The sequence below is a fragment of the Lagopus muta genome, chromosome 17 (genome assembly GCF_023343835.1).
Source record: "Lagopus muta isolate bLagMut1 chromosome 17, bLagMut1 primary, whole genome shotgun sequence".
In the NCBI taxonomy this organism is placed as follows: Eukaryota; Metazoa; Chordata; class Aves; order Galliformes; family Phasianidae; genus Lagopus; species Lagopus muta.
In genome coordinates, this window is record NC_064449.1 from 9,251,179 (window position 1) to 9,264,522 (window position 13,344).

Below are 13,344 nucleotides of genomic sequence, written 5' to 3' on the forward strand. Positions count from 1 at the left end.
TCCTCCTGAGCCAGAATCAGTGGGGAGTCCCTTAGATGCCACTGATCCGAAGCCAGGCCATGAAAAGGGGATTAAAGAAATGTTCTGATTTGCAATTCACACTAATGCACCCCGTCGAACCTTTGGTAATATTTCAAACCACATTTCAAGGGAAGTGCCCTTAAAATAGCCAGCTAAATTGTATTAGAGCAATACTATACAGCCCACTCATCCATTTATGATTTGTTTTTGTTTTTAATTCTTTTAACTGTTGGTGGTGGTGGCTTTCTAAGGTAATTAAAACTTTTGTGCATTGTGAATATTCGCACTTGCATGGGAATATTTCTCAGTATGCCTGTCCTATTAGGCAGACGTGTTTATTTAAATATTGGAGGAAAAGTGCTACAAAGATTCTGTGGCTAGGGAGAAATGAGCTCATTTGGTTTAAAAAGCAAACATTTGCTGCGTGCCATTTAATTTTATGAATACCTAGTGGAAATTCAGAAAGGAAGGAAGGCTTCTCAATTGATAAAATTGCTATCAGATTGCTTTTGTGGGTGTGTGATCTTTTTCTTTTACAGTCAGCACCTTTTGTATGGTTTTTATATATATATGTGTCTGCATGTATATATACATACATATGTGTTACACATCTCATTTTGGTAACAAAATCTAGCAGATGCAAACAGTTAAAAGGTGTCCGGATGAATCAGCACCAAATATAGAGGAGGAGAGGATTATTGAATAGGACTAACATTAAACTCATCTCTTTTTTGTGACGAACAGAGACCACAAAACATTAAATCTGAAATAGTGATAGATCCAGAATTTTTAAACTGAAGGTCAGCAGTATAAGTTCACGTTCCATTACAACACACTTATTATAAGAGCTCGTGTATTTCATTACAATTCTTTAATGTATTAATTAACTCTTTAACTCCCCAAGCCTATCATTTCATTTCTCTTTACTGCTGAAGCGTCAGAACATTTTATCTCAAAGGGATTATTTGGGTTTTCTTTAATCCCATTTCAGAAAACCTTGCCTAGCACTGCAATTTCCATTGACTCTAACATGTATAGAGTAGATGCAACTTTGATTTTCACCGTTACCCATATCAAAGTATTTTATTACACTGCCACTGTTGCAGATTACACAGCATTAAACTTTGCCATTCCACGGATGGGGGGAGAGTGGGCTTTTTCTTGTCTTGTTTATGCTTTGCTACACCTACAAAATATTCAGTTACGGTTTAAATGTTGAGATGCCTTATTAAACATTCAGGTTTTTTAATCTTTTGCTTATGGGACAGAAGATGAGCTGGACTTTAAATACAGACGATTCCTCTGCACATTTTGGGGAGGTGTGGAGATGGATGGCTGGAGGGAGAAACGTATCTTTCCTGCGAGTTGGCACATTATTTGAAATCATGTTTAATTATAAAGTTTCATTAAAAATCTTTTGCTTAAAATTTTAGAAGCCTAATAAGATTTCCATTAATTTAAACATATCGCTATTCCCACAACGGCCCAAATGCTTTCTTTTTCCTCTTTCATCCATGGTTAAATATGTAAATAAAATGTCTAAAGTCATTCTTCAAAGAAGACAAAAGAAAAAAGAGCTGAGGGAAAAGACAGCCATAAAATTCCTCCCAATTCTCCATAACATTTGCCAGAGGGGGGCCAACTCCTAGCCAGGGCCTAGCAGCAGGGGTGCCTGGCTGCTCCATAGAATCACACATCTCAAATCCCACACACAGGAGAAAAAAATAAAATAAAATATCTTTTCAGCTGGAGCCATCAAAAGGCTCTTTTCATTTATTAGTTACAGAGGTATCTTCCAGTTGCTGATTTCTCAGCGCTCTCATTTTTCTATAATAACGTTCTATTTGTTAGTTTCACCGACTCAGGCTCGTTGAATGGAATATGCTCCTAGATGGCTCTTCAAAAATATAGGAAGTGAAATAAATGATCTAAAGCAAGATGCAATGGCTAAAATAATGGCTAGAAAAACAAGGCTGATTTAAATTGGCACATAAAAGATCAATTAAGAGAGGCACAACTACAAAGGTTTGATTGTGGGGTTTTTTTTTATCCCTTTCCTTTTATCCTCATTTTTATTTGTATTTCTTTTGGCCACTTTGGAGAAAAAGGCCTCTATGTGCTATAGAATACAACACACTGGGTTTTGTTTAATGTGTTTTTTCTAGGTTTTTTTTTTTTTTTTTTTTTTTAAATGAGAATGGTGATATAAAGTGCTCTACAGAAATACTTGTTGAAAATAGGAAAATCAACCTCAAAAACAAGCTGAACACAACCAATATTTAATAACTTCATCTTAAGCAATAGGGAAGTTTTAAAAGGTGGTTTGTCCCTTGTGAAAGCTTTCCCCACACTTCTCTGCCACCCCCAGCTGAGCTCTCCAGAAGAGGAATTGGGATGCATACAAATACTAAGAAAATAGGCTTAGATTAATGAAGAATGGAAATGCCCCAACACACACTCGCTCTCACACACATACATACACACAGACCCACTAAAATAAATACAGCTTATTTTGCTCGTAACACTGCCTGCTTTTATAACATTGCCTAAGGAATCTCTGAGTGCCCAGGAAAGGTCAGCCCCAAAGACCACTGCCTTAGAAGTGTGATCTCTTCAATCCACCCAAAAGCCATTAAAACATATATATATATATATGTACTGTTTTAAAACAAATTTATGATGGCTTTTACTCCTGAGCAAAAACTAGCTGCATCTTCAGGCTTTTCAAAGACAAGCCCTAGCCTGGTTTGTTGTCCTTGCCTGGATCCGTTTCACCCTTATCACAGCTGAGGAAGCCAACAGTTTCCTTTCTAGAGGCTGGTGGGGTATTAGCTCTGACCCTGCGGGATTTGGTAGTTTCCAGGAGAATCCGTGTTCGCTCCGATAAGAAACAGGCAGTCATGGAGAGGAGCCCAGTTTGTGTGGGCGAGCCTGAGTGAAGAGAGAGATTTTCCTTCTTCATTAATATGTTTGCTAAAACTGAGCTCAAAGTAAATAATAATAATTAAAAATAACAGTAAAGTAGGGCTCATCTTTTGACTTCTGATCACTGCGCTCCTTTCGGTCCGTACATCTGTGAATTCTAGCTTGGCTGGGGCTTTAACTTCTTCCTTCTATGTCTGATGGACCAATAAGCAGTGTAAATCTCGAAGCTTAACTCAGAAAGTACACACAACTCACTGAAAAATGATCTCTGTCTCCAAAATCTGTATGTTTCTTTTCTATAGTGGATGAAGTCACTTTCTTAAGGGTATGCCGCTTTTAGGGCTTCTTATGTAAGCAGAAAAAAAAAAAAAAAAAAAAGCTACTTTTCAAGAGATGCCATACTGTGATTAAAAACATAATTTCCAGCAATCCTATCTGTCCTGTTCATTTAGCAATTCGAAACAAAGCACAGCGTTTGAAAACAGCTGAGATTCCAGGCTGAAAGCGAGCATATTTTATGACCCTGGCAGCGAAGAGTTTACAGCACTCGCCATAAAATGCGTCCTCCTCCTCCCCACATCCTCCCTGCTAAAGCATTGCCCTCCCTCCAATAAAGGCAGTCAAGGAGGTACCACCTTCAGCCCTCTTATTAGGAGCCACGAAGTCTGCGGCTCTCGCCCTGCCTGGCTTCCTACCTGGGCGAGGGAGGAGAGGCTGACGCCTTCCAGAGAAAGGATCTTGTTAAACTTTCAAGGGAGGGCAACGGGAGAGAGAGGAGAAAGGAAGGAAAGACAGGAGGAGAGAGAAACAAATGGGGCTTTTTCTAATCTGTGCTGATCAAGGAGAACCTGTAGGGGTCCTTAAGGAGGTTTCAAGGCGTTTCGAGTGATTGGAAAGTAATCACCGTGTCAGCTTCACCTTTCTCATGCAAAGTGGATGTCGTATGCAAGGCGGATCCTGCACAGGTTTTTATTTTTTTGTTGTATTTTATTTTCTCCTCGGAGCCAGCCGCCCCCGGAGCCCCAGCTGCTCGGCCCGGAGTTCCCTGCGGGGGGAGGCAGGCAGGCAGCGCTCGGCTCAGCTCTGCGCGGCGCGGGGCCGGAGAGCCGAGGGGGCAGATCTTCCAGGCCCCCCTCTTCAATGGCTTAGATATTTCCTCCTCCTCCTTTATTCTACGCTCGGATAAACCAATCCCCACCTCTCGGCGAAAAAGTCCGGAGCCGTGACCCGCTCTAGGAAGAGGAAAATCCCCGGAGGAGCTCGCTGCACCGAAAGCCGCCCGGGACATGTGCGAGTGGAAGAGGTGATCGCTCGGATCTGCCTTGATCGCTCTGCCTTCGCTTCGAGGGAGGAGGAGGAGCAGGAAGGGTGCTGGAAAGACGGCTCGCCAAAGTGGAAGCCCGGCGAAAAGAAAGTTGCCGGGCTCCCCGCAGTAAGTTCGGCTCGTCGGTGCGCTGGGGGCACTTCTTCCTCCCCTGGCTGTTCGCGAACTTCCCCGCCCGCCTCCCCGCTCCTCTGGCGGGGCCGAGCGGCCCTGGCGATGCTGACCTGAGCCCCGCCGTGCCCTCCGCGCTGCCTCGCAGGGGCCGGACGCGATGCAGCCCCCGCCGCAGTGACCCGCCGCACTGACCCCCGGCCGACATGGGGCCAGCCGCAGGGAACCTGGTGCGGGCCGTCCTGGCGCTCTGCTGGCTCGCAGAGCGCTGCGCGGGGATAAGCTCCATAGACATTGAGCGCCCCGGCGACGGGAGGTGCCAGCCGATCGAAATCCCCATGTGCAAGGATATAGGGTACAACATGACGAGGATGCCGAACCTGATGGGACACGAAAACCAAAGGGAAGCGGCCATTCAACTACACGAGTTTGCCCCCTTGGTGGAGTACGGTTGCCACAGCCATCTGAAATTTTTCCTCTGCTCCCTCTATGCCCCTATGTGCACTGAGCAGGTTTCAACACCGATCCCAGCCTGCAGGGTCATGTGTGAGCAGGCGAGGCTGAAATGCTCTCCTATCATGGAGCAGTTCAACTTCAAATGGCCAGACTCCTTAGACTGCAGCAAGCTGCCCAACAAGAACGACCCCAATTACCTGTGCATGGAGGCCCCCAACAACGGGTCAGACGAGCCGCCCAGGGGATCCAGCATGCTGCCACCCATGTTCCGGCCACAGAGGCCTAGCAGTGGCCATGACCTGCAGCAGCACAAGGACAGCCTCAGCAGAACCTCCTGTGAAAATCCGGGCAAGTTCCACCACGTGGAAAAGAGCGCTTCCTGCGCACCGCTCTGCACCCCGGGGGTTGATGTTTACTGGAGCAAGGATGACAAGCAGTTTGCTGTCATTTGGATTGCCATCTGGTCCATTCTGTGCTTTTTCTCCAGCGCTTTCACTGTACTCACTTTTCTGATAGATCCTCAGCGTTTCAAGTACCCCGAGAGGCCCATCATCTTCCTCTCTATGTGCTACTGTGTCTACTCTGTGGGGTACATCATCCGCCTCTTTTCGGGTGCTGAGAGCATTGCCTGCGACAGGGACAGTGGCCAGCTCTATGTCATCCAAGAGGGACTGGAGAGCACTGGCTGCACCATTGTGTTCCTGGTTCTGTATTACTTTGGTATGGCCAGTTCCTTGTGGTGGGTAATCTTGACTTTAACTTGGTTTCTGGCGGCTGGGAAAAAATGGGGGCACGAAGCAATTGAAGCAAACAGTAGCTACTTTCATTTGGCAGCCTGGGCCATTCCAGCTGTGAAGACCATAATGATCCTAGTTATGAGAAGGGTGGCTGGAGATGAGCTGACAGGGCTGTGCTATGTTGGAAGCATGGATGTGAATGCCTTGACCGGGTTTGTACTCATTCCTTTGGCTTGTTATCTAATCATTGGCACTTCTTTTATTCTTTCTGGTTTTGTGGCCCTTTTTCATATCAGAAGGGTGATGAAAACAGGTGGAGAAAATACCGACAAGTTGGAGAAACTCATGGTCAGGATTGGTGTCTTCTCAGTCTTGTACACAGTGCCTGCAACTTGTGTCATAGCTTGCTATTTTTATGAAAGACTTAATATGGATTACTGGAAAATTGTGGCAACTCAACAGAAATGCAAGATGAACAATCAGACTAAAAATTTAGACTGCATGATGAATAATTCCATTCCAGCAGTAGAAATTTTTATGGTCAAAATTTTTATGTTGTTAGTTGTGGGCATTACTAGTGGGATGTGGATCTGGACTTCCAAGACTCTTCAGTCCTGGCAGAACGTTTGTAGTCGAAGATTAAAGAAGAGAAGTAGGAGAAAACCTGCAAGCGTTATTACCAGTAGTGGAATCTACAAAAAACCTCAGCATCCACAGAAAACTCACCTTGCAAAGTATGAATCCACGTTACAACCACCCACCTGTGTATGAATAGGCTTTAGATGAGACTGACAAATATCCACAGTAGAGGTCCAAAATTAAAAAATAGATGGTGCTGTTTTTTGGCAGAGGACACTTTAATACCTCAAGGCAAAATGTCATACTGAATTCAGGACCTGGTTAAATACTGAAGGTAAATGTACTTGTGGAAAGGTTTTCAGTGAAAGAAATATTGTGAACTAAAACAGCCTCTTCTGTTACTAATTTTTAGTTATGTACTTAATCCGGCCCTCAGATAGTTAAAGAAAAACAGACAAAAAGCAACAACAACAACAACAAAATAACTTGTTTAACTTTTTAATGTAGCTGAGCTGGATTTCCTACAGGTTTCTGAGTAACCAGATATAGCCAAGTTTTATGGAGCAATGATTTTCTTTTAGAAGCACCCAAGTGAGCATTGTCTCTTAAGGAAAGGAAAGTCCCCAGAGGTTTGTCCTCACTGCTCTGGGAAAGCAACTTCCGTGCTAACTTTGAGAGAGAGAAATCCTTTACGACTCATCCCAGACCGTTGGGTTTGTGGTGCCTAAAAATAGGTTCAATCTATAATGCTCACTAATATTCTTTCACTAGAAGAGAAACTTCCTGCACCAGACACAAACTTTGTGAGCAAGAATAATGTGCAATACATTTTTTTTTCCTTACCATGACATGAAAAGAGAAACAAGTATTTTGCTGTACATAAAGACAACAAAAGAAATCTCTTAACAAAAGAACTAAGAGGTCTAGTCCTCAGAAACCCTTTAGTGTTACATTTTGTGGCTTTTTAATGGAAATCAAGCCAATGTTATACACGTTTGGACTGATTTGTGGAAAAAAAAAAAAAAAGAAGGGGGGGTGTCAATTCAAAGAGACCCAAAGGGCTTATTGACTCTTTCTATTGTTAAACAAATTCTCACTATGAATAGATCAAGAAGCACTAGATTCTGCAAAGGGAAGCTTTGTATAGAGTGATGCTCTTTACTGTGCTGGGGGTGCACAGTTTTGGCTGTATATATTTGTAATATACAATTATTTTTCATGCTCCGCTATTTTATTAAAAATAAAATATGCTCTTTAGTTTGATAATTTTGTGTTTTCTAAACTTTCTCTAACGTGCTTTGTGGTTAATAAACTTGCTCCTTCAGCCTTTTGGTAAAAGCACACTTTGAATACAGTAGTTGTTATACTGGACAGCGCGTACAATCAGATAGAACAAAAATTTCCTCCAAAGAAATTGCTAGTTGAGATCAGATAAGTGGGTTTTGAAGTTACGTCTTTCTGTGAACCTCTGCAGTTGAGGAAACTGAATGGGAAAAAGCTTTGGTGATGTTAAAAAAAAAAAAAGCTGCGGCCATGTAGGGTAGCACCATGTTTGCAAAGCACAGAGATTACAACAATGATCCTTGGTTAACACCCCTTCAGAATTTGCATAGGGAACGTTCAGCATGTTAAAGCAGTTTGAATGCAGCTCAGCCTCTGCTCTTCAGGGATGGTTTTCCCTTCTAACGTTACTGAATGCATGTTATTTGGGAAAGATGAGGGGAAAGAAGAGCAGAAATCTAAATACAGGATTTGAATACTGCTATAGGGAAACCATCTGATTAAAACCGTAAATCCGTTTTCAGAAAGTTTTTAGTAGAATACGAGTTTTGTGAACCTGAAGTTTTCCATGGAATTAAAGTGGGCTGTGAGATCACCTGGAGTGATAGCAATACAGCCTCACCTTCTCACACAGGCTCTTGTAGAAGCCCTTTGTCAGGTATCTCACTGCAGAAAGAAAAGAGGTTTTAATGCGACATCCACAGGGTCAGCTTGCTGTGTCTGGGAAGGTTACAACACAAGGACTTCTTTCAGTGGCCTGGTTTGTCAGGAGTATGTGCAGAGCTGCAAATGTGCTTTTTTCTTCTTGTAGTCTTTAAATGCTTCTGGCAGTGCCGAGGAACTTGAATGACAAAAACATCTTCAGAAATGCTCACATGCGAAGCAGCTTTCGATATAAAATTTATTTAGATGGAGGGGGACGGGGAGGTGGATGTTTTTCTGCCTTTGTGCATGTGTGCCACTGTTGGATGCACAGCTCTGTAGATGCTCTGTATGTTAATCCTGTCAGAGCACACCCTGCTGGAGCCAAAGTAGGACACTGCACTGAACAAATCCACTTCTGAAACTACTGAATTAATGCTTTAGCATCTGTGTATTTCTAGTTAAAATCGATTACATTAGATCCCAAGAAATACAAAGTTTTATTATAATCTGTGTAATGCAAGTTGCTGTGGGAGAGTCTTCAAGTATACAGTTATACTGAATTCTTTACATCAGGATAATGTACAGAAATGTAGCAGAGTATAATAATACAAGAACATTAAAAACAAGTTCATTCAGAAATTGTACTTCTTGCTGTCCCTTAACCTCTAAGAGTCTTAATACTTTCATGTTGAAGTTGCTACATAAGGTATCAGAAGCGTACAACTTTTAAGGAGAAACATACTTATTTTTATGATGTCAGTGATTTAGTATAGTATTAATAACTTATTCTTGTCCTAGAAGTCTGCACATTAGTTAGAAATAATAATAAACAATGGAAAAGTGTTTGAAAAAAGTACATCAAAAATATTCTCTATTAAACTTCTTAACTTTCATTAGAATGTTATATTTTAGTAAAATCCTGTTGGTACTTTTGCATGTTGAATTTGATAGGATTTTTCTCCACGTACTGTCAAGCCCCCTTGGCTATATGCTTATCAGTAGGTTTGTAAGAAAAATATATGAATATATTAACAGTTCAGTCACTCCATAGGAAACTTGTTGAGGAAGGAATGCAAGCCTAGAACTTCCTTTTGGAGAGGATCTTACTGCAGTGCAGTGACATTTATCTTGATGCAGTTTTGCTCGGTTAAAAATTTCCCTCCCCCCCAAAAAAATCCTGTTAGTGGATTTATGTGGTAACCAGGAATCTAATGCTTGCCATAGCTTGTGTCTGAGGGCTCTGTTCTCTCCCATAAGAGCTGTAGAGGGTAGAAATTGTCTTGAACTGAGTAGGTTATGATGATGCAGATCATATCTGCACACTGAGGTATCATCTGTATATATATTAGGGACAGGTAGAAGAAAGGCAGAAAGTTCATTTTCTGGTGAGGGTAACTTGTTAGAGTGCTTTTGTTGAATACGTGTTATTGGGGTGAGAAAATGAGATCAGCGGGGAAAAATCAGATTTGGGAAAAAGCACAAAGTTTATTCCTGTTACAACTTATCTTGCTTTTCAGTAAAATGCCAGTGATTCTTATAAATAGAAAATTAAGCTCAGTGCTTTCAGAAGTTTTGTGTTAGGTATGACATATCAGGGCACTTTGAACAGTACGGTGCAAGCAGCACAGCTGAAAGGATGTGAGGAGCTCAATCAAGGAATGTTCAGATCTCTTATCAGATTTTTCCCAAAGCAGCATTTCATATGTATGTTATTATGAAGCCATTATTCACATATGGCTGTCATCCCATGGCTTCAAACCGTATGAAAAGCCAAGTAACAACAATGTCTGTAACATACACCCTCCTTATTCTAACATTTAAAATCTATGGCTTCAAGGGGATAGTTCTGTAATGATGGGATATTATGTGCTCAGGTGGTCTTTTGATGACAGGTGGTCTCCAACAACAGATGGCCTCAAAGGAGAAACTTCAGTGCATTTTAGTTTAAAACATTTACACATTTCTCTCTAAAAAAAAAAAAAAAAATTGAAATGTTATCCTTGTGTAATGTCCTTAAGTATTTCAGACAGAGTAGCCGAGTTATTAACACTGACAGATGATAAATCAGGGCATCCTTTAAAAGGTGGGTGATGGTGATTATGTGGTCTTGGAGCTTGCTTTGATCAGAAGTGACAGGCCTGTAAGGTCTGTGCCACTCAATCCCCCCTGGAGGGAGATCAGCACCTGTTTGCACTTTGAGCCTCCTCTACCTCCCACTGCCTTCCAGCACTATTTCATCTTTTTTAACACACTTGATGTTGATTGGCTTTAAGCAAAGTCATTATTCATTTACAAAACACTCCTTGATGGAGCTCACTCAAACCCCTATTTCAGTAGGAGTAGGGTAGAAGTTTGTGCTGTTACACTTAAGGTTGTATCAACATTCCCATTATAAAACTTTTACTTTCCGTGAACTACAGAGTTAAAATCATCCCGAGTGCTAATATTAACCTCTTTCATATTTTGTCTGAGCAATAGTGTGGATTGCCTATGAATCAGTTTCTATGTCTTCGTGTACTGACTCAGAAGAGACATGTGAATGAATTCGTGAAACAAATGGCTCTGATATGGTAGAAAAGATTTAAGCTGTTTCAGGTAGCTTTGTCTTATTTTTGAAGTAATTGATATTTCTAGAAAGCATCACAAAACAAGGATTTAACTTCACCAACAAGAAGCACAGGACAAACTACAGGAATCAGTGTCCATTGGTTATTTAGTGTTGTATATGCAGGACTTTGGGACGGATGAGTTGGGCTTAGACACAAATACACACCGCAGGCAGTGGTGTCTCATTAGTTAATTCCAGTGTATCTGGGAACAGATGTTGTTCATGCTGCTGGATGGGGAGCCCAGTTCTGCCTTTCCTGTATTAGCAAAGTTAAGGCTTTGGGGAGTTGTACATCAAAGGCAGGATTGAGTGGTGGTTGTGTATATTTGTAGGGCATTGTTTAAAAAGGAATTCCTTCAATTTGTTATCACTTGTTTCTTCCTTCTATTCTTCAAGATCTCCTCATAGATCTGCTCCACTGAAATCAATGGGTGACCAACTAAATTCAGTGTGTGCTTTGAACCAAACTTCCTATCTCAGGGAAACCACATGGTACAGGAAAACTCCTTAGTTTGTTGGGCTTTTTTTTCCAAATCAGAACATTTTTTTTTACAAAAAGAAATCATAATATGAAAAAAAAAAAAAGAGAGGAAATTTATTACAATTATGTTTTAAAAACATGCTACCATGTTAGAATATGCATGGCACGTTCCAAAATCATGTGTCATTTTCAAAATGGAATTCAGAAATACTGGATGTTGGTAATGTTGAAACAAAATGGAAATTCTTTCTTTCTTTTTTCTTTTTTTAAGCACTGCTCTTACGTTTTTTTGCAGAATGTTCCGTATTAACAGATCTATGTTTCCTGGCATGAATACCCCTTCAAAAAAATTCTTCAATCAGTTTAAATCTTTGCTCATGAGCCTTTTGTCACCTCTTCCAAGGGAGCAGACCTGTGGTATCAATGGGAGCTAAGGGTGAAGAGCAACATTTTGAGTGTAGCCTACAACGTGCTCTTCATTTCTTCTTTCTTCACTGATCAGCACTTCCCTTCCCCTCGTCTCAGTCTTTCATCATCTGCATGTGACTTGCTTCTTTTACCCTCCTCTCAAGTGATCCCATCCCTCCAGCCTCTAATCTGCCCACACACCGCTTTCTGTGGTACTGGCCCATAGCTGGGACTGCTTTGAGGCTTTTTTTTTGTTCAGTATAAACGAAAAGATACTTCAGAACTTGTTTTTTAGCTTTCTTTTTGGATAAGGAGTGTGGTAAGAAACAGAAGTTCAAAGTTCTGAGCTACCAATGCGCTGATGAACACAGGAGAGCGTCAGGAAGAGACTGTTGGCTCTGAGCAGGCACCTTAAAATTGAAAATGCTCTTTTGCTGAAAACAAGCTTGGCTCTGTCTTGTATGTTTGTTATTTCACATTTCCTTTATTTGAGTCTAATACCTATCTGTGTGAAATTATCAACAGGAAAGGAAGAAAGAACACTGGATCAATTGATAAAACAGGAAAAAAAATATAACAACAACAAAACCCACCCAAACATTCAAAAGCTTTTAGCCTGAGGAGAGGTTTGTACGCCTGAAGCTTGCAAGTTTTTCCCAGTTATACCCAGCTGAACTAACAGACATATCTGCTCATTTTTCTCATGTCCTTAAATCCTCAGAACTCTTAACACTACACTTAGAGCTATGCTACGAATAGTAACGATGAGACTGACTTTGACTTTCATGGCTCTCAAAGCAAATTTGAAAGCTAAACTGTGACCACTAGAATCTTCTGATAACATTAGAAGTTGTGGTATTGAAATCTGGATTTTTTTATATTATTTTTTTGTTATGTCATTTTTCACCTTTTAAAGACTTTATTCAGCCTATTCAAAATCTTAATTTGTGTTGTCAGAATTTTTTCTTGTAAATTCTAAGTAAAGGACAAATTCCTATTGGACACCTTTTTTTTTTTTTTTTTTAAATTACATAAAATAACTTTCTTTATTTTCTGGGATACTCATTTATTATTCATATATGGCAACTTCCCTAGATTTCTCAGCCTTTTGTGTCAGTATCAGTACAGCTTTTAGTTTGTTTAACAAACCTTCCATGTTTGTTAGAAGACACTGGTAATGTTTTCACAAGTTATTTGCTGAAAAATAGTAGGGAATAAAAATGAAGCCATGCATTGTGGAAATTATATTCCTACACAGTTTCTACAAAGAAATAGTTGTGATCCTGAGTTGTGTATTCTGCTTTGTTTCTTTCTTGCTGCTGAGATAGGAACACAAGGAGTGGACCAAGTTTTATGTTTATCTTCATCTGTAACAGCTCTTCAGGAATGCCTTTGAATGCCTAAGAAGGAAACTATAAGAAGGACTGCTGATGTTTACATGCTATGTGGTTGTCTATGACAACAAATTTCACAATAATATATCTATATGGGAGGAGCTGAAACTTTGCAAATTGTGTTTCTGCAAAAGAGAGAGGAGAAAGAAAATTGAGCATAGGTAGTAAGTAGGTTAAGGATACTGAGAACAGAGCGCTGGGGGATGAGGAAGGAAGGCACAAACAGCCTCAAGGGAGTTGTCATTATGTAAGTCATAAAGAAGAGAGTCACAAACACAACAGCTTAATTATTTTAAATTAGTATCATCTGATTCCCAGTAGCACTGCTTTCCATCATAGTGCTCTGACCCTCTACTCTCCTCGCAGATCAGAAC

The 13,344-nt window shown here is 40.8% G+C and overlaps 1 protein-coding gene across 1 annotated transcript; it reads left to right on the plus strand.

Annotated features, from left to right (window-relative positions):
* The first annotated feature begins 4,575 nt into the window (after positions 1-4,575).
* FZD10 (frizzled class receptor 10) lies at positions 4,576-7,373 on the plus strand. The gene has a single exon (XM_048964633.1). It carries the CDS (start codon positions 4,588-4,590, stop codon positions 6,343-6,345), a length of 1,758 nt encoding a protein of 585 aa, XP_048820590.1. The 5' UTR covers positions 4,576-4,587; the 3' UTR covers positions 6,346-7,373.
* Positions 7,374-13,344: the final 5,971 nt, after the last annotated feature.